Source organism: Acomys minous (genome assembly GCF_964271855.1).
Source record: "Acomys minous genome assembly, chromosome: 16".
NCBI classification, from domain to species: domain Eukaryota; kingdom Metazoa; phylum Chordata; class Mammalia; order Rodentia; family Muridae; genus Acomys; species Acomys minous.
The window spans coordinates 13,493,077-13,517,642 of record NC_140498.1 but is presented as its reverse complement, the minus strand read 5'-3'; the positions used below and the strand labels follow the sequence as shown (position 1 = coordinate 13,517,642).

At 48.0% G+C, this 24,566-nt stretch overlaps 1 protein-coding gene across 2 annotated transcripts in view; it reads right to left on the bottom strand.

Annotated features, from left to right (window-relative positions):
- The window catches only part of GEMIN5 (gem nuclear organelle associated protein 5), a 48,882-nt gene that overhangs the window by 4,144 nt on the left and 20,172 nt on the right, over positions 1 to 24,566 (bottom strand). For both annotated transcript variants that reach the window (XM_084761144.1, XM_084761145.1), the window contains exons 15-26: positions 24,093 to 24,264; positions 21,418 to 21,639; positions 19,054 to 19,167; positions 18,608 to 18,730; positions 16,625 to 16,723; positions 15,139 to 15,276; positions 12,945 to 13,092; positions 7,283 to 7,402; positions 6,614 to 6,824; positions 5,055 to 5,309; positions 1,976 to 2,138; positions 737 to 1,205 (exon numbers count right to left, since the gene is read on the bottom strand). In XM_084761144.1, the coding sequence (XP_084617270.1) occupies positions 737 to 1,205; positions 1,976 to 2,138; positions 5,055 to 5,309; positions 6,614 to 6,824; positions 7,283 to 7,402; positions 12,945 to 13,092; positions 15,139 to 15,276; positions 16,625 to 16,723; positions 18,608 to 18,730; positions 19,054 to 19,167; positions 21,418 to 21,639; positions 24,093 to 24,264 (2,234 nt within the window). The remainder of the gene's footprint in view (positions 1 to 736; positions 1,206 to 1,975; positions 2,139 to 5,054; positions 5,310 to 6,613; positions 6,825 to 7,282; positions 7,403 to 12,944; positions 13,093 to 15,138; positions 15,277 to 16,624; positions 16,724 to 18,607; positions 18,731 to 19,053; positions 19,168 to 21,417; positions 21,640 to 24,092; positions 24,265 to 24,566) is intronic.

Sequence of the window (24,566 nt, the reverse complement as noted above, 5' to 3'; positions counted from 1 at the left end):
CACTGACTTCCACGAGACTGCTCTGTAAAATTGTAACCAGCACACACACACACACACACACACACACACACCGTTTCAAAAATAACCAAAAAAAACCCAAACCCAACGTATATAAACCTAGACAGCTTGCTTGAAAATTACACTCAGATGAAAACTTTCTCGTGAGTTTCTCTGTTTGTCACCATGCCTTATCTTACCCACTGATGCCCCCATGAACTCCTGACCCCAAGGACCTATCCCCGATTGAGCTGGTCCGCGACATGTGCCTATGAGTGATTATGTGCACACAAATGCAGGTGCCCATGGACGTCAGAAGAGAGCACTGGATCTTCTGGAGCTAAAGTTCCAGGCAGTTTTAAGCCCTCACGTTGTGCTGGGAACTGAACTCAGGTCTTCTAAAAGACTGGGTACCCATAACTACAATCTGTCTTTCCAGCCCCATAATTTCTTAAAATTAATATAGCCTCTGTACATTTACTGAGTTTACTGGCATTTTCTAGGCCCTAGTGTGCGGAATGTAATGGAAAGGTACCAGAAGCAGAGGGGGAGGCACAGCTGTGCTCTCACCGATGAACGCTCCTGTAGCAATCTGTAGAGCCCTGGGAGCGCCACAAGGCCTGGAACCAGCTATCCGGTTCAGGTTAGACTGGCCATTGGCTGCTTCTCAGAGGCCTAGACTACAGCATCACACACCTATGTGGACAACATGGCAATCTGCTCCCAAACCTCAACTCACCTTGGGCTCTGAGATGGGGAGGAAGCCTGCTCTGCTTCCTGGCTGGCTTCTTCTCTGTTGGGGCCATTGGCCGTGGCCTTGCAGAGCTGGCTCTTTTGGTGCTGGTGGATCATTTCTGCCAGTGTCTCTTGGACTTCAGCAACAGTCCTCTGGGAGGTCTGTAGGCTGGCATGCCTTTCCGAGAAGAGCTCCTTGCAGGCACTCAGCAAACGTTCACTCTCTCCGCTGAGCCTCAGGCCTGGGCCTGCAGCCTTGGGGTCTTCGGCACTCACACTGTCCTCTGGCTTGCTCTGCTCATCAGAGACTGTGCTTTTAGAAGACCACACCCAGAGGTTTGACTCACGGCCAGGTCCACAGAGTGACCACCAGACTTCATACAGTTGCCCATAAATAAAAAAGGCCTCCAAGCTTTTGAAAGCTGCCATGGCAGGCGATAGGTCACCAAGTTTGTCTCGTAGGTGGTCACAGCCTGGGAGAAAGGAACTTGGGATATGATATGCACTTCTCTCTGTGAGAAACATGGCTCCTCAGCCTTATGTTCTCTCACCCAAGAATTCAGACCCCAGGAAAAGGGACAGCAATGTGCCTCTTGGGATCATAGCCTTCTACCCAAAGCAATGGAAGTAACTTGCTTTCCTGACTTGGGATAATGTCACCAGTGCCACAGGTGACATTACAGCATAGCAGAAGAGTATTATTTTACTTAAAAGCTCCAGGGCCACAAAGATAGGAGTGGGGTTGCAAGCCATACTGTGTTCTGAAAATTGAGATGAACTGCAGGGATGACTCACATAGTTAAGGATGGCCTTAAACTTACCCTAAATTACTGATCTGACCCCACCCACCCCCACCCCACCTGCTGGGATAACGGGGTGCAGCTCAGAATTTGTGGTGATCCTCCTGCCATAGCGCCATCACCTTTTTTTTTTTTTAAAGATTTATTTATTGCCAGGTGGTGGTGGCTCATGCTTTAATACCAGCACTTGGGAGGCAGAGGCAGGCGGATCGCTGTGAGTTCGAGGCTAGCCTGGTCTACAAAGCAAGTCCAGGACAATCAAGGCTACACAGAGAAAGCCTGTCTCGGAAAAAAACCAAAAAAAAAAAAAAAAAAAAAAAAAAAAGATTTAACCTCCGAGCCATCTCACCAGTACAGTACCATTTGTGGTAGCTAGGTTGTGCTATAACAGGAAGACTCCAGGCAGAGGTAGGGGTAGCAGGGGAGGGAGAAATGTCACTCACCATCCGGGAGAAAGGCTGAGTAGATTTCCTGCATGAGGGTGAAGTTCCCTGAGGTGTAGCTCTGAACCACAGCCTGCAACAGGGCCGGCACAGCTTCCTCCCAGGAGGCAGCCTGTAGGCTCAGCAATGCCAGGGTCAGGTCATGGCAGACATGAAGCAGCAGCTGGAAAGAAACCAGAATCCCATTCACCTGCTAATGACACCTTCCTGTGGCAGACACTTGACAAGTCTGGTCCCATACTAGGAACTGCACAGAACATCTAGCTCTGGAAAGGCTTTCTCTCCCAGCCATCACCCTCTGCTGGGGAAGTCTGAGCATGCTGAGATGCACTGACAGCAGGATCATGAGACCAAGGCAGCTCGGGCTAGACGACAGCCTGTCTTTAAACGGTAAACAAAATGGTCGTGGTGGGGGAGGGCAGGATGCTTACTGGCAGAGCACAAGGCCCTGCGCTCCAGTACCAGCACCACACACACTTGGGATGGGGACACACACCTGTAACCTTAGCACTGGGGAAGTGGAGGCAGGAGGACCAGGACTTCATGGTCATGCTCAGCTACATAAGAAGTTTGGGGCCAGCCTGGGCTATACGACACCCCATCTCAAAACGAAACAAAGAAAATCAACAGAAATAATGGGAATACAGTTGATACCAGAGCATGTGGAAGTCAGAGGTATAACCCTGACCCCTCACACTTTTATCTTTTTTGTTTTTTTGTTTGTTTTGTTTTTTGGGCGTGGTGGTGCACGCCTTTAATCCAGCACTCAGGAGGCAGAGGCTGGTGGATAGCTGTGAGTTCGAGGCCAGCCTGGTCTACAAAGTGAGTCCAGGACAGCCAAGGCTACACAAAGAAACCCTGTCTCGAAAAACAAAAAGCAAACAAGACAGGGTTTTTGTGTAGCCTTGGTTGGCTTGGACTTACATTTTAGACTAGGCTCGCTTTGGACTCACAGAGATCCACCTGTCTCTGCTTCCTGAGTGCTGGGATTACAGTCATGCACCACTGAGCCTGGCTTGTTTGTTTTTTGAGACAAAGTGTTTTTCTTTTTTCTTTTGTTCTTTCTTTCTTTCATATGTTTATTTTATGCACACTGGTGTCTTCCTTGCATGTATGTCTGTGTGAGGGTATCTGATCTTGGAGTTCCAGACAGTTATAAGCTGCCATGTGGGTGTTGGGAATTGAACCACTGAGCCATCTCTCCAGCCCTGAGACAAGGTTTCTGTATATAGCCCTGGCTGTCCTGGAACTCACTCATGCTGGTCTCAAACTCAGAGATCCACCTGCCTCTGCCTCTGAGTACTGGGGATTAAAGGAATTCAGCACCACTGCCTGGTCCCATCTTCTCTTTTGAGACAGGCTTTTCACTGAACCTGAAGCTCACCGACTTGGCTAGACTGGCTTGACTGACAGCAAGCCCTGGGCTCTAGCTGCTTCTGCTTCACCAACGCTCCAAGTCAGGTGTAGGCCGTCCTGTCAGGGACTAAGCCAGGGCTGAGTTCAAGGCTGTTCCCCTACTTGCCTGCACCATCTCTCCAGCCATTAGCTTATGCCGTCTAAAGCATTCTTGTTAGGTTTACAGCTACAATCAAAATGAAGGCACAGATCACTTTTGTCAATCAAAATGATTCTGACAGCACCCTTCCTAGCTACTCTCCCTTACACTTCACACTCCCAGTAGCTACTTTTTTTTTTTTTTTTGGTGCCACATTGGTATTTTTCCTGGAATTCATTTAAGTAGAGTCACAGTTTCACAGTTTACTGGGTTTTGGGGCTGTCAGCATGTTTCTGGAGTTTACTGATTTGTGCACCAGAAATCCGTTCTTTCCTCATGTGGTTGTTCAGTTTGTGCTGTGGACCAAACATCTGCAAATATTTGTATGCAGGCGAGTGGCCTCCTGACTTCATTTCTTGTCATGAACGACACAGTCACTGGGATGGCTGGGCAGGAGTATGTTATAAGAAACTGTTTGTTGGGCCGGGCGTGGTGACACACGCCTTTAATCCCAGCACTCGGGAGGCAGAGGCAGGTGGATCGCTGTGAGTTCGAGGCCAGCCTGGTCTACAAAGTGAGTCCAGGACAGCCAAGGCTACACAGAGAGACTCTGTCTCGAAAAACCAAAAAAAAAAAAAAAAAAAAAAAAAAGAAACTGTTTGTTGTAAGAAACTGCTTTCTACTTTGTATACCACGAAGAAGCCTCCCTACTCAAATGCACAATGTCTTTTCATTTAAGAATTAAAAAGCAGGACTGGAGAGTTGGCTCACAGGTTAAGAGCACTGGTTGCTCTTCCAGAAGTCCTGGGTTCAATTCTCAGAGACCACATGGTGGCTCACAACCATCTGTAATGAGATGATGCCCTCTTCTGGCGTGCAGCCATGCACGCAGAGTACTGTATAAATAATAAAGAAATATATTTTTAAAAAAGGAATTAAAAAGCAGACAAATGGAGCTATGTTCCCAAGATGAGCACAGTAGTTACAGTACATCAGCCTGACATTTTTGTGTCAGCACAGATAACTGTGGAGGCAGGTACTCTCTCTGCTGATTAGGGGTGGAGGGGGTATGTGGGATTCGGGAACACCAGCTGAGGTAAAGAGGACTTCAACTTTATTATACATAGTAGTTTGCCTGCATGCATGTCTGTGCATGATGTGTGTGTGCCTGGTGCCCATGAAGGTCAGAAGAGGGCGTTGGATCTCCTGGAACTGGAATTACAGATGGGCATTAGCTGTGTATGGGTACTGATAACCCAACCTGGATACTCGGCAAGAGCAACCAGTGCCCCTAACCACTGAGCCATCACTCGAGGCCCAAACTTTCCTGTACTTTTTTGTTTGGTTGTCTTTCTGTGTAATTGCCCTGGCTGGCCTCGGATTCAGAGATCCGCCTGCCTCTGCCTCCCAGGTGCTGCGATTACAATGAGAACTCCCAAAGAATGGGTGCACAGCTCGAGGCTTTCACCTGTAGGGGCTTCCCGAGGCCTGGACTGCCTTGGTTTTATTGAGGTAGAAACTGTACTACTCATTTTTCTGAGGGATGAAAACCTACATAGCTGTTGCGGTTGGGACATGGCGCACCTGTCTGAAGGGAGTGTTACTTGTTGCAGATGGGTACTTGACGTCCTGCAGCTTCTGCAAGGCGGCCCGACACTGCTCCGGGGTGTCCACACTGAAGGTGCTGCGCCACACACCAGTTACTCTCTGCACCAAGCTTCCCTCGGCGCTGGTGGCCCACTGGTGATAAACGGAGGAGGAGCTTCTGCCCTCTGGGGGCTGCTTGTCCTCTAGGTGGCGGCACAGAAGTTCCAGGAGGCAGAAGACCAGTCTCTGGCCCTGGGATTCCAGCAACAGAGAAGTGTGACACAGGAAAACGCAGATGACATGACTTGTAAGAGTCCCACATGGCATACCCTTCTGAGGCCAGTCCCCAAGCCTCCTTGTAAGCCTGCTGCTTCAATGGAGGTGCCTCTGTAGGCCAGGAAACTGTTCATAACACAGGATCCTAATGACACTCACAATCTCTACCCTGGAAGTCACATCTAGGTCCAACCCCCAGTCCTATCGCCTCAGGTTCTCTCTGGCCTGACAGTGAAGTGATGCGCAGACTCAGGCGCTGGGCAGGCACAGACCGTGCCCAAGCAGGTCTGACAGAGCATCCACCACGAACAGAAGTATAAAGAAACACTGCAGAAAGTCACTACTTGTTAGATTTCTCGTTGCCACACGATGCCTGGCGCACCCTCAGAAGTCCTCCGCTAGGCCTAGAAGGGCACCAGCACACCCACTCAAAATGACTCTAGGCTAATGAGCTGGTTTTTTTTTTTTTTTTTGCTTTGTCCAGGATGCTGCTTTGGGTAGAAAATGAAACACTAAAGAGCTGTTGGGAAAGCCTTTTCATAGCTGTATGCAAATGACTACCTGGACTTGGTTATTTTATAACTAACAAACCCTGGGACGCCTGTCCCAGTTCTAAGGAAGCCAACCACGTATGTATCTGCCTTGGCTCTGAACACCCAGCGGGCGCTGTTTTTAGGCCCAACTCCTGTGCTAGGACAAGAGGAGCTTCAGCAGTCCATGTCAGAAATGGCATGACTGAATTTGAGTCCACCCCGGGCTGTGTAGTACATTTATGCTAAGTAAGCCTGGACCACACACTAGACCTCACTTCTCATGCGCCAGAAAAACCAGTCTGAATAAGGCCAAAGCATGTAATATGCAAACAACACGTGGAATTTGCTGTTTGCACTATTTGTAGAATTTGCTACTGGATAAACTACTGTTAATGTCTGAAGTGCTGGGAATGGAGCCTGGGTTTCTCCCATGCCAAGGAAATGAGCTCCCACTGAGGTACATCCCACCCAAGAACAAAGCCTCCTGTCAGAGGCCAGCACTCCCCCGCAGAGAGACGATGCTAACGGAGCTGCTGGGCACACCAGCAGCTGTTCAGACGGTCTGCACAAACCTGTAAGCAGCAGGAGTCATGTGAACAGCAGTCTATCTCTTACCGCAAACATGGTACTGAGCATGCTGTATCATAGGACAGCCACCATCGGACACTTCCTGAACTGGAAGTTTGTCTATTGGGGGTGAGTTTGATCAGAGAGGGACCCACCCATCTTCAGGCTCCAGAGACTGACCTGCAGGCTTTCATGCAGCCCCAAGGCTTCCTGTGCGCCCACCCAGTTCTTCACCAGGAGCAGCTCTTGGGCACATCTGAGAGCCAGGGAAGCAGCCAGCTCACTTTCTCCTGCTATGGCAGCCAGCTCTGCAGCTGTTCTAAGCGAGGCTGCATCTCCTTTTCTGGCCAGAACTTTGGCTGCATCATAGGCGGAAGTGGCTCCTAAGTAGCTGTGGCAAGAATGAAACACCGTCACCAGCCGCAATGCCCCATGCCTCCTGTGTTCATGCCCTCTGGTGTCACTGTCCTGGCTGTCTCTGTGAGGCCAGGATGGCCACATGCTGTTGACTTGTGCACTGTAAACCTCTACAGGTGCTGACACACAGGCCTCACCCCGGTCAGCTTAGCTGATCAGCAGCAACACGTGTGACCTTGCAGTCTGCCACTGAGGTCTGTGACTGCCTGTGGCAATTCGTGGAACTGCGGGGCATGCAGCTTGGCTGAATTCCCCTTCTCTTTCCATCTCCAGCCGCTGTGCCCATCTCTGCACTCGGCTCTTTCACCCCGCCATGCTCCTGGCAGACACTGAGCTGCCCTGCCCCAGCCGCTGTGCCCATCTCTGCACTCGGCTCTTTCACCCCGCCACGCTCCTGGCAGACACTGAGCTGCCCTGCCTTGTCCTGCTTACCACTTGGCTGCGATTGCATAGTGGCCATCTCTCTCCAGGACAGACCCCCAGCTGAGGTACAGGTCCTTCAGGACGGGGTCCTCAGGGCGTAGCCGAGCCTTGGCAACTGCAATAGCTTCTCTAAAGGCAAAAACAGGTACTTTAGCCAATCTTCCAGTGTTCTTCCACATGAGGCCTATAGTGCTCTAACTACTAATACGAACAGTGAGTGCCCTGGTGAGGCAGCCAAACGATTAATTTCACTAATCCCCTCATCAGCATTTTAGACCTTAACACGACAAAATGGCAAACCATGTCAGTCACCTCTAGGGAATTTGTGAGTTCACTACAGGCTGCCTAGCTGTTTTTCACTTTTAAGATTTGAGCATGTGCCCGTGCCTGTGCACATACGCATGGTAGTCACACAGGGTGCTAGGTGTCTTCCTTAATCACTCTTCCCCTTGTTCCACTTTTAGACTGTGTGTGGAGGTCAGACAACCTCAGGAGTTGGTTCTGTTAGGCTTTCCACAGCATGGGTCCACACACTGGGCAGCAAGAGCTGTTACCTGCTGCACTACCTGCTGCTTCTTTTTTTTTTTTTTTAAGATTTATTTATTTATTAAATATGCAGTATTTTGCCCATATGTATGCCTGAAGGCCAGAAGAGGGCACCAGATCTCATTACAGATGGTTGTGAGCCACCATGTGGTTGCTGGGAATTGAACTCAGGACCTCTGGAAGAGCAGTCAGTGCTCTTAACCTCTGAGCCAACTCTCCAGCCCCACTATCTCACTTCTTTTAAGACAGGTTTTGTTACTGAACTGGCTAGGCTGCCTGGTCAGTGAGCTCCTAGGATCCTTTTATTCCCACCTGCTGACACTGGAGTCACAGGCATAGGCAGCCATGCGCAGCTTTTCATTGGGTACTGGGATCCAGACCCGAGTCTCCTGCCTGCAGGGCAGTCGTTCTCACTGACCTTGCCCACCATCTCTCCAGCCCCAGGTAGCTTCTTTCTTCATGAAAATTCATCTCTTTTTGTTTTTGTTTGGTTAGTTGGTTGGTTGGTTTTTTGAGAGAGAGTTTCTCTGTGTAGCCTTGGCTGTCCTAGACTCGCTTTGTAGTCCAGGGTGGCTTCGAACTCACCACAATCCACCTGCCTCTGCCTCCCAAATGCTGGGATTAAAGGCGTGCGCCACCACCACGCAGTTTTCTTTTTGTTTTTGAGACAGGGTTTCTTTGTGTAGCCTTGGCTGTCCTGGACTCGCTTTGTAGACCAGGCTGGCCTCAAACTCACACCTGTCTCTGCCTCCTGAGTGCTGGACCACAGGCGTGCACCACCAAGCCCGGCAAAAACTCATGTCTTTTCTTTCTTTTGATTTTTCGAGACAGGGTTTCTCTGTGTAGCCCTGGTTGTCCTAGACTCACTTTGTAGACCAGGCTGGCCTCAAACTCACAGTGATCCACCTGCCTCTGCCTTCCAAGTGCTGGGATTAAAGGCATGTGCCACCAAAACCAGCTAAAAACTAATTTCTTAAAAATGCACCGCCAGGCTCAGTGGTATTCATGTTTTATCCCAGCACACAGAAGGAAGAAGCAGACAGATCTATGTGAATTTGAGGCTAGCCTGGTCTTCATACTGAGTTCCAGAATAGCTGAGATAAAGTGAAACCCTGCCTCAAAATACAAATAAAACTAAGAAAAATAAGCTATTTAGATTTGAAGATTTTCAGATAATTTCTTAAAAATGAAAGTAAAGCATGTCACTTTATGTAGCCAATGATAAAGTTTACACTTTTCTGGAAAGTGGGATTTTCAGAAAACCGATGAGCACACTGGGGACTCAAGAACACTCCAAAGTTAAAAATATTTCCAATAAAAGCGATCTGAGACTAAAGTGTGGCACTTCTGGTACTTTCAACAAAGCATCTCAGAATGCAAACATCACCCATGCAAATCAGCGTGAGCTGCAGTCACTATAAAGCTGTAGCGGGGATGAAAAAGGATCTATAGAGCAACATTTATAGCCAGGCATAATCCTTTAAACCAAAGACTGTAGCACCAGAGGAAGAGAAAGCTGCCCACACACAGGTGGCCAGAGCTCTGCCTGGACTATTCCTGTGTCTCTGGCCATGCTGGAAACTCTGAAAGGCCGGGCACAGAACACCCATGGTGCAGGGAGCCAAGTGGTGCCCAGGGTGTGCTATGTGTGACTTGCTACTGAACAAGGCCTGCAACAGAGAGATCAGGAGGCAGGCAGCCCACACCAAGCTATAGCATGGACTTCTCAACAAGGGGAGGGCATGCAGTCCCAGAATTCTAGAGGCAGACAACACGACCACAGATTTGAGGCTAGTGCCGTTAGACCTTGTTGTCTGTCTCCAAAAAGAGCAAGGTGAGCCACAACAAAACTTAATGTTTTCCAAAGGAGGACAACAAAACCCAGACAAGATAAACAAAAGGACAGCCTCACATTTCACATCACTGAAAATCAGTGACAGGGAAAGGCCCAAAGAGAAAACGTCACTGTTCTCATTCAGTACAGATGAAATACAGTTGGCATGGAGCGCACATCTGTAACTTAAGCTCCTGGGAAACTAAGGCAGGCACTTCAAGGCCAGCCTGGAGTACATAAACAAAAAAACAAAGTCAAAATCAGTAGAAAGAAGCCGGGTGTGGTGGTACACGCCTTTAATCCCAGCATTCGGGAGGCAGAGGCCAGCCTGGTCTACAAAGTGAGCCCAGGATAGCCAAGACTGCACAGAGAAACCAAAAACCAAAAACCAAACCAAACCAAACAAACAAAAAGGTGGAAAGAAAATCTGCAGTGCAGGATCCTGTAGGTTCTTGGTCCTCAAGGTGCTAGAGTTACAGGTGTGCATCACCGCATCCGCCATTCCTCCTGGCGCTGGGTTGCGGGTGCGAACCATCACATCTGCAAACAACTACAGTTCTAAACTTGGAAATAGTCTCTTAAGATGAAGGCGAGGGTCTAGAGATGGCTCAGCGGCTAAGAGCACTGGCTCATCTTCAAGAGGACCCAGGTTCAATTCCCAGCACACATATGGGGAATCACAGCCATCTGTAACTCCAGTTCTAAAGTATCTGACACCCTCATACAGATTTACATGCAGGCAAAACACCAATGTATGTGAAATAAAAATAAATTAATTTTAAAAAAATGGAGCTGGAGAGATGGCTCAGAGGTTAAGAGCACTAACTGCTCTTCCAGAGGTCCTGAGTTCAATTCCCAGCAACCACATGGTGGCTCACAGCCATCTATAATGCGATCTGATGCCCTCTTCTGGCCGGCAGGTGTATATGCAGGCAGAACACTATAAATAATAAATATATAAATCTTAAAAAAAAAGATGAAGGTGAAATTATAGGCTATCATACACAAAAAAAGTTTTAGGAATTATTAGTAGAACATATTATTTAAAAAAAAAATCAGGAAAAACAGCTCAATGGTTAAGAGCACTGACTGTTTTTCCAGAGGACCTGGGTCCCATTCCTAGCATCCACACAGGGGCTCAACACCGTCTGTAACTCTAGCTCTAACTCTTGTGGTCTCTTCAAGCACCAGGCACACATGGTGCACAGATAAACATATGGACAAAATATCTGTATATATTAAAGTAAACAAATTTCAGAATATGTCATTAGGAAGTCAGTACTGGAACTTGACCAAAACAGTCCATCCAAAAGGAAACAGGCTGGGCGGTGGTGGCACACGCCTTTAACCCCAGCACTTGGAAGGCAGAGGTAGGCAGATCTCTGTGGGTTCAGGGCCAGCCTGGTCTACAAATCAAGTCCAGGACAGTTAGGTCTGTTACACTGAGAAAACTTGTCTCAAAAACAAATGAACAAACAAACAAAGAGCCACAACAACAAAACAGAAAAAAAGATACACCCGACAAACAAGACAGAAATACTGAGGTGCACAAATTCAAACCAATCACAGTAAATTAATACTCAACGTCCTTGATTCAAACATCCCCACTTAACAGCAGCATGGTGACAGAGAACCAAGGGCCTAGGGTGTGCTGTCTAGAATGGTCTTTCCCAATGTGTTACATTGAAGAGAAGCACCAGTCCCCCCGCAAAGCAGAACAGTAGAAGGGCCTTCATCCAAGCTGAGAACTGTGTTGGCTGGTTTCTACCAACTGACATCTTTTTTTTTTTTAAATTTTTTATGTATACAGTGCTCTGCCTGCATATATACCTGCACACCAGAAGAGGGCATTAGATCACATTATAGATGGTTGTGAGCCACCATGTGGTTGCTGGGAATTGAACTCAGGACCTGTGGAAGAGCAGTCAGTGTTCTTAACATTTGGGCCATCTCTCCAGCACTCCCAACTGACATCTTAATGAGAAAACATCTCAATAAGACTGGCCTGAAGGCAAGCCTGTGGACACTGTCTTAATTTTTTTTCATAAACATTAAAAAAAAAATTATTTACCTTTATTTTATGTGCACTGGTGTTTTTTTTTTTTTTTTTAAAGATTTATTTATTTATTACATATACGGTGTTCTGCCTGCATGTACACCTGCAGGCCAGAAGAGGGCATCAGATCACATTATAGATGGTTGTGAGCCACCATGTGGGTGCTGGGACTTGAACTCAGGACCTCTGGAAGAGCAGTCAATGCTCTTAACCTCTAAGCTATCTCTCCAGCCCGTGCACTGGTGTTTTGCCTGCATGAGAGTGTCAGATCTTGTAGCTACAGACAGTTGTGAGTGGCCATGTGGGTACTGGGATTCGAACTCAGGTCCTCTGGAAGAACAGTCAGTGTCCTTAACTGCAGGGCCATCTTTCCAGCCCAGGACTATCTTAACTAATGACTGACATGGGAGAGGCCAGCCCATTAGAGGTAGTGCCACCCTGGACAGGTGGTCCTGGGCTATATATATAAGAAAACAAACTGAAGAAGCCAAAGGGAACAAGGAAGCAAACAGTGCTCCTCCACGGCCTCTGTCTCAGCTCCTCCCTCTAGGGTCCTGCCGTGAGGTCCTGCCCTGCCTTCCCTCAGCAATTGAGACTTTACAGCTGTAAGCTGAAATAAACACTTTCTTCCCCAAGTTGCTGTCAGTCATGGTGGTTATTATAGCAATATAGAAGCTAAGACAGAAGCCGGGCGTGGTGGCGCACGCCTGTAATCCCAGAACTTGGGAGGCAGAGGCAGGCGGATCGCTGTGAGTTCGAGGCTAGCCTGGTCTACAAAGTGAGTCCAGGACAGCCAAGGCTACACAGAGAGACTCTGTCTCAAAAACATAACAACGACAACCACCACCACTACCAAACACTGAGACAGGAATGTTGACATTTTCTTAAAGGAAAAAAGCAGTTGGGGAGAGGACCAGAGAAACTGCTCAGCAGTGAGGAGCACTTACTGCTCTCCGCAGAAGACCAAAGGTTGGTTCCCAGCATGTCAGGTAGCTAGCTCACAACCTTCTGTAATTGCAGCTCCAGGGGGATCCACTGGCTCTGGCCCCTGCGGGCACCTTCAGTCATGTGCACACAGCCACACACATACACATAAAATCTTTAAGGGAGCTCCCTTTGTGAGTCATCAAGACCCCCAACTAGTTTTCTGCTGTTTTCTCTGTTCCCATTGCTTCATCAGCGAGCTTAGATCACACAGTATGTTGAATTCTATTTGAGGGCCAAACCGCACTGACCTGTAGAAATGGTTTGACTTGAGAAGTTCCACAGCTTCATACACTTTGTGAATGGAGAGCAGGTAAGAGGCAGCCTTGACGTACTGATCCTGGAAACACAGCTGCTTGGCAAAGGCTTCCACTGCCCACAGCCACACACTGTAGCCAGCTTTAAAAAAAAAAAAAAAAGAGTGAGTGCATAAAAGGAGCGCACTTGAGATAAAAATGCCTGGTTTTCGTCACTCCAATATGCAGAGCAATCAATCAGGGTCAACTTCACAGGCCACTGTAGCTCTTCTGCCCCACTTCCCTCCCCATATCCCTACACTAAAACAAGAATTGTTTCTTTGACTATATCATGTGAGAGGCTCAGGGAACCTTTCTGGGTGGGGACAGTGACAGGGAGACAGTGTGGCCGCACACACCTTCTGCTGAGGGTGCTGATCAAAGAGAGCTTCGGGCTGGGTTGATGCGACCTGTGCACTGAGTTATGTGTGGCCCTCTGAGGCGTGCATCACAGCACCAACAGCATCCATCTCACATAGACTCAACCATGGTGCCCTTACTCTAAGGTACTCATTCAGAGGACATTTTTTTTTAAATTCACCTTCCTCCTCCACCTCTTCCTGGGCAAGGCTGGCAGGACCCTGGTGCCAGCAGACTTTCTGTGCCCACTTCATCTTTGCAGTCTTGGTGATATATGGCTGCTTTTTGCTGCCACTTCTCACATTTATACTTTTGAGACAGGGTCTTGCTACATAGCCCAAGCTGGCCTGGAACTCAGAGAGATCCACCTGCCTCCGCTTCCCAGAACTGGGACTAGCGTTCAACAGCATGTCTAGCTTTTTTTGGCTACATCTCCAATGGCGACGGAATGACGGTCTTTGAAGGGCATTGGGGCTTCCTTGAGCTGCACATCACTCTTCATTTCCTAGCCATGGTGTACTGTACGTGCCTAGCTTTGTCTTTCACCTCTCACAGCACTTCTTAGACAACTATAAAATCGGCCAGGATGCTAGAGTTTTCTTATGTTCTTCTCTGCAAATCTACATAGAGAAGGCATAAACAGACATCTTGCCCTTGGTTTCTTGGGGTCACCTTCAGCCAGCACAGGGTACAGAATGGTGCTCTCAGGCTCCCGCTAGCTGCCTCCATGAGCGCCACCCTGACTCTTCTCTCCTATCTGGAGCTCACTCGTGGTAGGAGCATACACGTCTGACTCAGTGTCTGGGCAGCACCTGGAAGGGCTCTACTCCACATGATTTGACAGGCCACTTATTTATGGATATGTGGGTCCTTACAGTCTTTTGTTACATCAGTAAGTGAGAGCTGAGTGTACTTTAATTTCTATCGCTAGAACTGCTGGGCCAAACATTTTCAAATTTGTCATGTAATAGTCCAAACTGTCCTTTGATGTGTGGTTTCTGCACTAGTAGTGTATGTCCAAGAGGCATCTACAGAAGTTGGGAGGATAGTAATTAAGAAACAGGGCAGTGTTCCTGGATAGACTGATTACTGCTGATGTGTGGAATCGACTAATTGCCAAGAGTTGTTAGAAAAGAGAAAGACTTGGCTCAATCTGCCTCGCCCTCAAAGCCAGCCTGTCCTGTGCCTGGTCTCAGGTGCTTGCCTTATCAAATGGTCACTGTGCTGCTGCTGGCCCCGGCCAGCACTGAGCGATGCTAGCTCTGGCTCCCTAGCCTCTACAACTACAGCATAAAGACGCTCCTGTGTTAGTATTCCATCTGGACAGCACACAATGCGCAGCGTGTCTCCAGCCTTTGCCTTGCTACAGAGCCTTCTTCTTCTCCTCCTCCTCCTCTTCTTTTTTAAAATAATTAATTTAATTTTATTTTAGCATGAGGACGCCAGAGTCATTGGAACTGGAATTACAGACAGTTGTGAGCTGCCATGTGGTGGCTGGGAATTAAACCCGGGTCCTTTGGAAGAGCAGACAGTGCTCCTAACCACTGAGCCATCTCTCCAGGCCCCCAGAGCCATCTTCTGCAGATCCATCCACTTGTGAGCAGCTAAGCTTAAGGCAAACATTGCCAACTCATCTTTTTTTTCTTTTTGGCCCTAATTGGTGATTCTTCTGCCCCAGTCTCCCAGGTGCTGGTACTGCAGCGGTGTGCCTCCACAACACCATACAAGTGTTGAGGCATCTTTAATGGGGACATCCTGGAGGTGACACATTTCTTCAAAAAGCACATACCTACTGGTGCCACAGCCACAAGACTGTCGGTCAGCTCGCCTCTCTCTGCTGCTGCCTGGAGAACACCCTTCAGATCTCCCTTCCAGAGCATGAGCTGGTGAAAAAGTTCAGGGTGGCCACTTTCCAAGTGACCTTTTCCTGTTTAGAAAAGACAGTGGTTGAAGCTGTTTTGATCTTTATAGAACGAAAGTCACATTGGAAGAAAAGTATATAGGTGCTACTGATCAGGATTTGTAAGACTGTATGTAAATCTTCCCGTTGGCTTTGTGTCCCGGGCAGGGTCTCTGTCCCTGCACTATGACAGCAGCTGGAAGCTTACCCTCCTGCCTCTGCTCCCCACTTTGTAGGAGTGTTAGCATGGCAGTGCTCAGCTATGTGTGCTGAGGACTGAACTCAGGTAAGGGTTATACTTTTATCTGCTAAGCCAGCCCTCTCCTGCCTGGCTCTTTTTTGGGGACACAGGTTCTCACCATGTAGCCCAGGCTGGCCTCAAACTCACAGAGATCCACCTGCCTCTGCCTCCCAAGTGCTGGGATTAAAGGATACACCACCACTGCATGCTTTAAAAAAAAAAAAAGACAATGTTTCCTTATGGCTTAGGCTGCCCTAGAACTCACTGGATAGACATACAGGATGGCTTCAACCTTGTGATGCTCCTGCTTTAGCCCACACACAAAACCCACTCCATATGAATGGGACCGGAGCCCAGCTGACCACTGTCACCCAGCTGGAGCCTGCTAAGCCACTGTCCCTAGTAGCCTTCATATCTATCACACCAGCTAGTGGCTACTGTTTGGAGTTTGATGACCACAAAGAGGACATAGGGGTGTAGCTAAGATGGCAACATGTTTGTAAACAGACTGAGTGGCATGGTGTGGGGAGCCAAGACCATAGCCGGCAAGCATCTCGGACCTTGGCATAATACATCGAGTGGACCTGGGGCAGGCTGCCTTGTGACCTCTTTCCCTCCTTGCCTCAGGGTACATTCCAGAAGGCTGCCTTGGGACCTCTTCCCCTCCCTCAAGGTACTCTCCAGCTGTTCTCAGTATTCCCAGAATTACAGAGGCCTTCAGAGGATGAGCGGAACAAAGTCTGTAGATAACACCTTGTGGTTCCAGATGCCTAACAATTCCACCCAGCCCCAGAACCACAGGGGCCCTCACCCTGCCAAACTTCCTGACTTCCTGATATCTTGCAAAAAACCACCCACCCGGATCACCCCACTCAGCCTCCTGCTTCAACGGTATATAATTGCCTGTGAGAAAATAAAAATCTGTCAGCTTTATCAGACTCCTGGACTTGCTGTCTGTACTTTGCGTCTCTTGTCCCCCATTCTCTCCCTAGGCGTCCGAGGGTCCCAGTTGATTGTCCAGCGGGTCCGGACAGCATGGCATGGCAATGCATGCGCTGACAGCCACTCGGAGGCACACGTCAGAATGATCGCGAGTGAAGACAGATAGGGCTGTGTGGACTGCGTAGGCCTCACCTTCTGTCTCCATCATCCTGTACAGAGTGTTCCTGTCAGTGAAAAGCCCCAGGTGGAATCGTTCCTCAAGGTCAGCAGACACATCTTCATTTAGTTCTCCTAATTAAAAAGGAAAAAGTCAACACAGGAAGTGATTTCTGGATACATGCCCCTATACTTACTCTAGAGACAAAACAACAACAACAAACAAACAAACAAAATCACACCGCTAGTCCCCACTCACTCTACCCAAGAACCCTATAATTATAGGAACAGTTTGGAGCCTTTAAAACTCAGCTTGGGCAAAATCCAATAAGACAATATTTGTGTTGACAAAGGCTTGAGGGGAAAATATTAAAAGATAATTCTGAATTCAACATGTCTTAAAAACACTGTTAAGCCGGGTATGGTGGCGCACGCCTTTAGTCCCAGCACTCGGGAGGCAGAGGCAGGCGGATCGCTGTGAGTTCGAGGCCAGCCTGGACTACAAAAGCGAGTCTAGGTCAGCCAAGGCTACACAGAGAAACCCTGTCTCGAAAAACCAAAAAAAAAAAAAAACACTGTTAAAAGGGGGCTGGAGAGATAACTTAGAGGTTACGAGCACTGCCTGTTCTTCCAAAGGTCCTGAGTTCAATTCCCAGCAACTACATGGTGGCTCACAATCATCTATAATGAGATCTGGTGCCCTCTTCTGGCTTGCAGGTCTACATGCAGGCAAAACACTGTATACTTCGTAAATAAATAAATTTTTTTTTACAAAAAGTATAGGTAGGCATGGTGGCACATGCCTTTAATCCTAGCAGAGGCAGAGGCAGACGGATCTCTGAGTTTGAGGCAAGGACAGCCAGGGCTGTTACACAGAGAAGCCCTGTCTCAAAAAACAAAACAACAACAACAACAAAATACTGTTAAAAATTAATCCAAATTAACCAGAGTATCCCAAGAATTCCCTAGAAGCCAGGTGTGCTAGTACCCGCGTTTAATCCCAAAGGCAGGAGGATGTCTTAAAAACAAACAAACAAACAAAAAACCCAACCAAGTAACACCTTGAGCTCTATCACAAAAGGATAAAAAACAAAAAAACAAACTTGAGACCTATCACAAAAGGATTCACTATCCATTCTCTACCCTTTAAAAATAGTTACGCCTGTGTGTCTCAGTGGGAGGGGACCCACATAGCATGTGAAGGGCCCAGGTTCCATCCAGAGCACTCACTCCACCTGAAAATATGAAAACCCAATCTCCAGCAAGTTTAACTACTGTTAACCAAAGCCGCTTTAGGCTGCCTCAAAATTCAAAAAACAAGCCACATATATAAAAAGTGTAAGAGAAAACAGCAGTAAGCAGTGGAGTGGGCAGGGGCAGAGTGGGCAGGGGACCCACTTTCTTCTGATTCTTTGGACTGCTTTATTGTGCTGATCTTTAGCACATCAAATTCAAAACAGAGACACTAAGTTGCTCAAACACCAAAATAATGGGCTGTGACAAACAAACAAAACCAAAACTCATTTAAAAAATAAAACCTCAGCTGGACAGTGGTGGCGCACGTCTTTAGTCTCAGCACTTGGGAGTCAGAGGCAGGCAGATCCCTGTGAGTTTGAGGCCAGCCTGGTCTACAAAGTGAGTCCAGGACAGCCAAGGCTACACAGAGAAACCCTGTCTAAAAACAAAAAAACAAAACAAAACAAAAAACAAAAAACCCTCCATCAAATACTTTAATTGCTACATTATGGAGCATCTCTAATGAGAAAACACCCTGGTAGGGAAGAGTGAAAGCAGATATACATACACAAGGTGTGCTGAACGTGGCACAAAGATGGCTGGTGACAGATGGGACACTGGGAACAGTGAGTGCAGGACAGGGGTATGGCAGTGGGGCAGGGAGGCCAAAGGTAAGGACAGCTGGGAGAAAGGCACAATAGTCTTAGATACGGGCTTGTTTACGTAAGGCACAGCACCACTCTCAACTGAGCAAGAGCAGGTGCAAAGAGCAGCGCTTGGTACCTTTGGCATGTGTTGCAGTTGCTAGTAACAAGCAGTCGCGATGAAGCTCCTCTTTGGACCTGTGGTCTAAGCTGGTGCTCAGAGGGAGCATGGAGCGAGCCTTCCTCTTCTTGAGCAAGGCTTCTAGAATGCAACAACAGCACATGGTATCAGAACCACAGATCAGAGACAGAACTGAAGGACCACAAATGTGGGCAGTGAGGGTGAGGCCTGCAGGAAGGGGTCACTCAGCAAGCCTCACTCCCAGACAGCAGTTTTTACAGCACACTGGCTGGTTCACAAAACATGCCAAATGCCCTTGCCAACATTGTATCGACAACCCTAAGACATTTCAAGTGCTCAACAGTGTGAGAGAAAACAAAACCCAAGATGATGATGAGCAGCGCACGCAGAGCTCCACAGCTGGGCACAGAAGCTTTAGTAAACTGCTGACAGAACACACTCACCTGGCTTCTCTTTAGGTGGCTCCTTTTTCAGTGACGTGGCTTTGCTATTAACAGTGACTTTTGACTTTTCAAAGGCTAAGGGAACAGCAGTGCAGGAAACAGGTTCTCCACAAACTACAACAAGGGGAAAACACCAGAAAAGCTTTGAGACAAGAACAATGTAAAAGACAGTGGGCATGGGGCTCACGCCTGTAACCTCAGCAGTCTAGATACTGAACAGGATAACCACAGGCTGAGGCCAGCCTGGGCTACACTGCAAGTCCCAGGAAAAGTGACAGTGGTGAGAGTGAGGCCCTGTTTCAAAACACACTGTAGCTAGCGTCTAGCTGTGGTTTTAAGAGCATTAACAGGCTCAGCAATGCAATTCCAGCTACCGTGCCTTACCTGTTTTACAGACTGACTGACTGAGGAGTGTCTAAGCCTGTCACTCAGAGCTCTGACATTTGATTTGGAAACTCTCCTGGCAAGTTACCTGTCAGATAATTTAGCTTCACAGCCCAGCACAAAGAGGAAAAGGCTTCCCTAATAGAGAAGATGACAGTCACAATCACAGACAAGCTGTTTTCTGACCGACAGGGGCAAAGGCTATTCTGTGTAGCCCCCATACGGACAATCATGACTGTCACTGTATGTGCTCTGTTGTGTATGTGGACAGTTCTTGGAGGCAGGTGTCTCCTGCCTTTCAATCCCAGGACCGTCTGGCAAGCCCTTTACCCACGGGGCCATCTCATCATCCCCCAAGATAAGGGCATTCTGATAAGCCAAGTACAAACGTGGTAAGCTCTTAGTAAGCTATCTACCCAAATCATGGGTCTGCCAGCCACAGTCTGGGATGAGGAGTCAATGACACCTCTGCTTTGGCTGTTTTGATTCTGCCAAATGGACATATCAGAGATCAGCATGAATCAATTTATACTCACTGGTCCTTAATCATTTTAATGTAAACAGAAGACACCTAAAGTATTAAGAGAATAAAAGTGGCATCCTCTCTATAGACAACCATTTCTCTTCAAACATGCACAAGACTACAGTGTAACAGCTAGTGACGCATTCATTCCATGAGAACTGGACAAATCAATGACAGCTGATGACCCTTTGTGATGGTCCAAAAAAGGATAGCCCCCATAGGCTCACAGAGGAGGTGTGTCACTGGGGGCGGGCCCTTGCTAGGCCCACTCTCCCTCTCCTCTACCTGTGGATCAGGACGTCGCTCTCGGCTACCGCTCCAGAGCCATGGTGCGGCCATGCTCCCCGCCATGATGATAACTGATTAAGCCTCTGAAACCGTAAGGTAGCTCCCAGTTAAATGCTTTCTTTTATAAGACTTAGTCATGGTTTCTTGTGACAGCAAAAGAACAGTGACTAAGAGACCCTTTTTAGCTGTTCTTTGGTAAGAGAAAGCTAAGCACAACCTCAGGCTGGACGGGGAGCTTGCTTGCTCCCATGTAAGGAGGAAGATTTAAATTCATCTGTTGCAGGCTACTGATCCCGCTGTGAGCCTCAAGGAACAACCTGTTTCTAGCTGTGGTGTGGCTCAGCCCTGGAGCACACCTTTAATCCATGTACTTTCTGTAGACAGGATTAAATAAAGTCAACCATAGGTTAAGAGGCGGGGCAAGCAACCAGTTGACAGGGAGTGAACACAGGAAAAAACCAGAGAGAGTGAGAGGAAGTCTGGAGGATAGAGACGCACAGGAAGTAGAAAGGAGGGATATTCAGGTTGAAGGGTTATTAAGGCAGTGTGGAGAAGAAGGGGATTTTTTCTTCTGGGATGTTGGTTGAGCAGGAAAGTCACCTGGGTGCTTTCTCTGCCTCTCTGAGCTAGCAGGCTTTCACCCAGAGATCTGGCTCTCAGTCTTTATTGAAAAACCAACATTGTTTCATGGGCGTGTCCTCTCCACTCACACCTCTGCTCACACACTGCCCTTTTTCACCATGCCCCGAAGCTGTTCCGTAATTACTGTCTCCACCCCAATCATCTGCTCCATCTCCTGTAACACTTCAAAGAGGCATTGAGAGACTTAACCTTTTAAAGAGATGGAGAGATGGCTCAGAGGTCAAGAGCGGCGGCTGCCCTTGCAGAGAGGACCTGGGTTCAGTTCCCAGGATGCAGCAGATGGTAGGTCACAACTGTCTATAACTCCAGTTCTAGGGGTCCCTAGGCACTGCGCTCTTGTGATACACAGACACAGACGCAGGTGAAAACCTCATACACAGGAAACAAAATTAATCTTTAAAATATAAACAAAACGTACTCCTTTAAAAAGTGTTAACAGTTTGCAAAGGCTCACTGAGACAGAAGCTACACGTTGAGGAAGGGCCCGCTCTAAGACACCAGGGAGCCGGTGTTGTAGAGGCACCTACCTGCTGGAGAGGGCGGCGGCTCTGGCTCCTGGGCTTCCTCCTCACCGTCCTGGTCTGACACGCCGTTCTCGACAGGTCCTGAGTTCTCCCTCATACTCTCATCTTCATTGCAAATGGATGAATCTTGCTTCACAGGCAGTCGCAAGGGGGCCTTTTTCTTCTTTTTAAGCTTTGGCTTAGGTTGAGAGAGGCGTTTTTTCTCTAGTTCAATACTTTTTTTTCCTACAAAGACCACAATAAATAGATGGTGGGTGCTGTGGTGCACACCTCTCAGGAGGCAGAGGCAGGCGGATCTCTGTGAGTTTGAGGCCAGCCTGGTGTACAAAGTGAGTCCAGGACAGCCAAGGGCACATGGGGAAACCCTGTCTGAAGAGAAAAGAAAAAAGAAAGAAAGAAAGAAAGACAGACAGACAGACAAAAACAAAAACCAGAATGGCCTAGAACGCAGCTGGTCAGAAGCGCCTGGGGAAATCCTCCGGAGCCACGCACCGCTCTTGTGATAGCCTCACACACCTTCCTGCCTTCCCCATGACTTCTCGGCTACACTCTTCATCAGAGGCCAAATCCTCATCATTAATTTCACTCATGTCTGCCCACACTTCAAGGGATGCAGACTACATTTTCAACTGGCCATAGAGGCAAGACTTCCTCTAGGGTACCTGAGAGACAGCACCTGCGTTCTAACCTGTCCTTTGGTTATTTTAGTCAGAAGAGGGTGTCCTGGCAACGTCTGCTGCCAATTACCACACTCTAGACTCCCTAGATCCAGCACAAGCTTCCTGACATTGCACAGTCACTATCCCACCGCAATTCCCATTTATTTTCTTTATATTAAAAAAATACTTAAACTTATAAAATTTACATTAATTTTTATAAATCATGAACTTTACACATAAATTATAAACACTACAGTCATATGACTATGTCTCTGACAGAGAGAAAGCGCAGGAGAGCTCTATCCATCAGAGCACAGCTTGTGGCACTTGGTCCTTTCCTCCCACTATGTGGGTCCTCGGGATCAGACCCAGGCTGTCAGGCTGAGCAGCAAGTACTTTCATACCCAATGTTGTCTAGCAGTTTCCTCTGAGATTGAAACATTCCACCCTGCACGGAAGCTCTTAAAGCAGGAGGTAAACAACTCAAAAAAGCTTCTGGAAGTCCCTGAAACTGGCAGAATTACTAGGTTCCCTCCTTGCCAAGAGTAAACTGAGTCTCCCTCTGAGGAGGAGAAGCTGTGCTGCAAAGACTCTGGAAAAAGTAGAAACTAGCCACGTTGCCTGGAAGAGGTTCAGATTAGTCGCTTGGAAAGGATGCGCTTCAACCTGCTGAGCTCCCGGCAGGCTATGGAGTGTGCCCCAGGTTCTTCTGTGAGCTGTCACCCATGCTGGGGTGGGCTGTGGTGATGCAGCTGTCTTTTGAGTTACTTCCATTCCTGTAAATAATCCCAATAAACCTCATGGGATCAGCCTATGGATAACACTGGTGTTATCTGTACATTAGCCTGCTGTGAGCCCTATCATTTATATATTTTATATTAATAATAAACAATGAATATACAGATATTAACTAGTGTGAATTTGAGCACTCATGATCACCCAGACAGGCCACAACATGCCTGTGAAAGTCACAGGACAACTCTGAAGTCAGGTCCCTCTTTCCACCTAGAGAAAGTTCCAGAGTTCTAGAGTCTGAACTCAGGTTGGCAGGCGTGCATGGCAAGTCCCTTTACCCAGTGATGGCCGATCTTAGTTGCCAACCTGACTACATCTACAATCAACCAAAACCCAAGAAGTGGGGGCAGGCACATCTGTGAGCAATGCTCTCTGTCTTTTTTAATTGTTTTAAGACAGTGCTGTCCTGGAGCTTGCTATATGGACCAGGCTGGCCTTGAAGTCACCAAGTTCCTCATGCCTCTGCCTCCCAGGTGCTAAGATTAAAGGTGTGGGCTACTACGCTGAGCTCTGGGAGGATTTTGATGGAATCTCAAGTCAGAAGACCCATCAAAATCAGGCCCACACCTCTGGGCCTACATAAAAGGACATGGAAAAAGTCAGCCTTTGCTTTTGCCCGCTTGCCCTCACTCTTGTCAGTATTAGAGCTTACTTCTTTAGGATCCCAACAGACTGAAGACAATCGGCTCTCTGGGAGTCTTTCCAGGCTCCAGCACCAGATTTGCAACTGTCGAGCAGTCTTGTGGACTGAATAAGCACTGGATTTTTGGCCTTCCCACCGGAGATAGCATTGTTAAACTTCACAGACCACAGCCTGTAAGCCACTCTAACTAACCCTGTGTGTGCGCTTCACACAGCTCAGCGCCTTTAGAGAATCCTGACCAGTCCCCTCACCGTCGGACATCTAGCTGGCCCCTCCTGTCAACCTCACCCTTTTGTTCAGCAAGGACCCTTGAAGCTACAGTCCTGTCCTGTCCTGTCCTTTGAGTGCCTCAGTTCTTTGAGAGCACCCTTTCTTTCTGGTGTAAGCTGTTGTAGTTTCTTTTCATTTCCTAGTGCCCTCCTAGTGAGACTGAGGCCTAACAGCCCCGATGAGAGTGCAACCACACTTGTTACAACCTGGCCGTGTTACCCTTGGCCCTGAAGGCTGCACACACATCCTACTGACGCCTAGGTCAGAGAAAGAACAAACAGTATGTAGGCCCCCAGCCTTTCCTGACCAACCTTGAGGAGGCCGGGAATGGTCCTGCATGGAGGTCAGCCACCTGTATACACAGAAGTCATCTGCACCAGAGTAGATGCATTCTGGGTCCACTGGGGACCACGCCACACACAGCAGCCGGCCTCGATGTCCTCGGAAATTGAACAAAGGCTCTTCGCGGAGGGCGTCCCACACCTACAACAGTGTGGGACAGAAAGGCAATTGCTGGTCATTCTACTATTCGGGACTTAAATTGCTCAATTAAAAATAAACTCACAATGGGTTTTTGTTTCTCATGTGATTTTCAGTGTATCTGAGGCATTCATGTGACAACACTTTCACAGAGGAGGAGCATCTGGGAAAGACGTTCCTATGGAGATGACCCACGTGTGTTCTATGGACCATACTGGCTCAATCCACAACTGTGTTAATATTTGTCCTGGGCAGCTGGCACGGTGGCCCACAAGTACAATTTCAGCATGGAAGGCTGAGGCAAG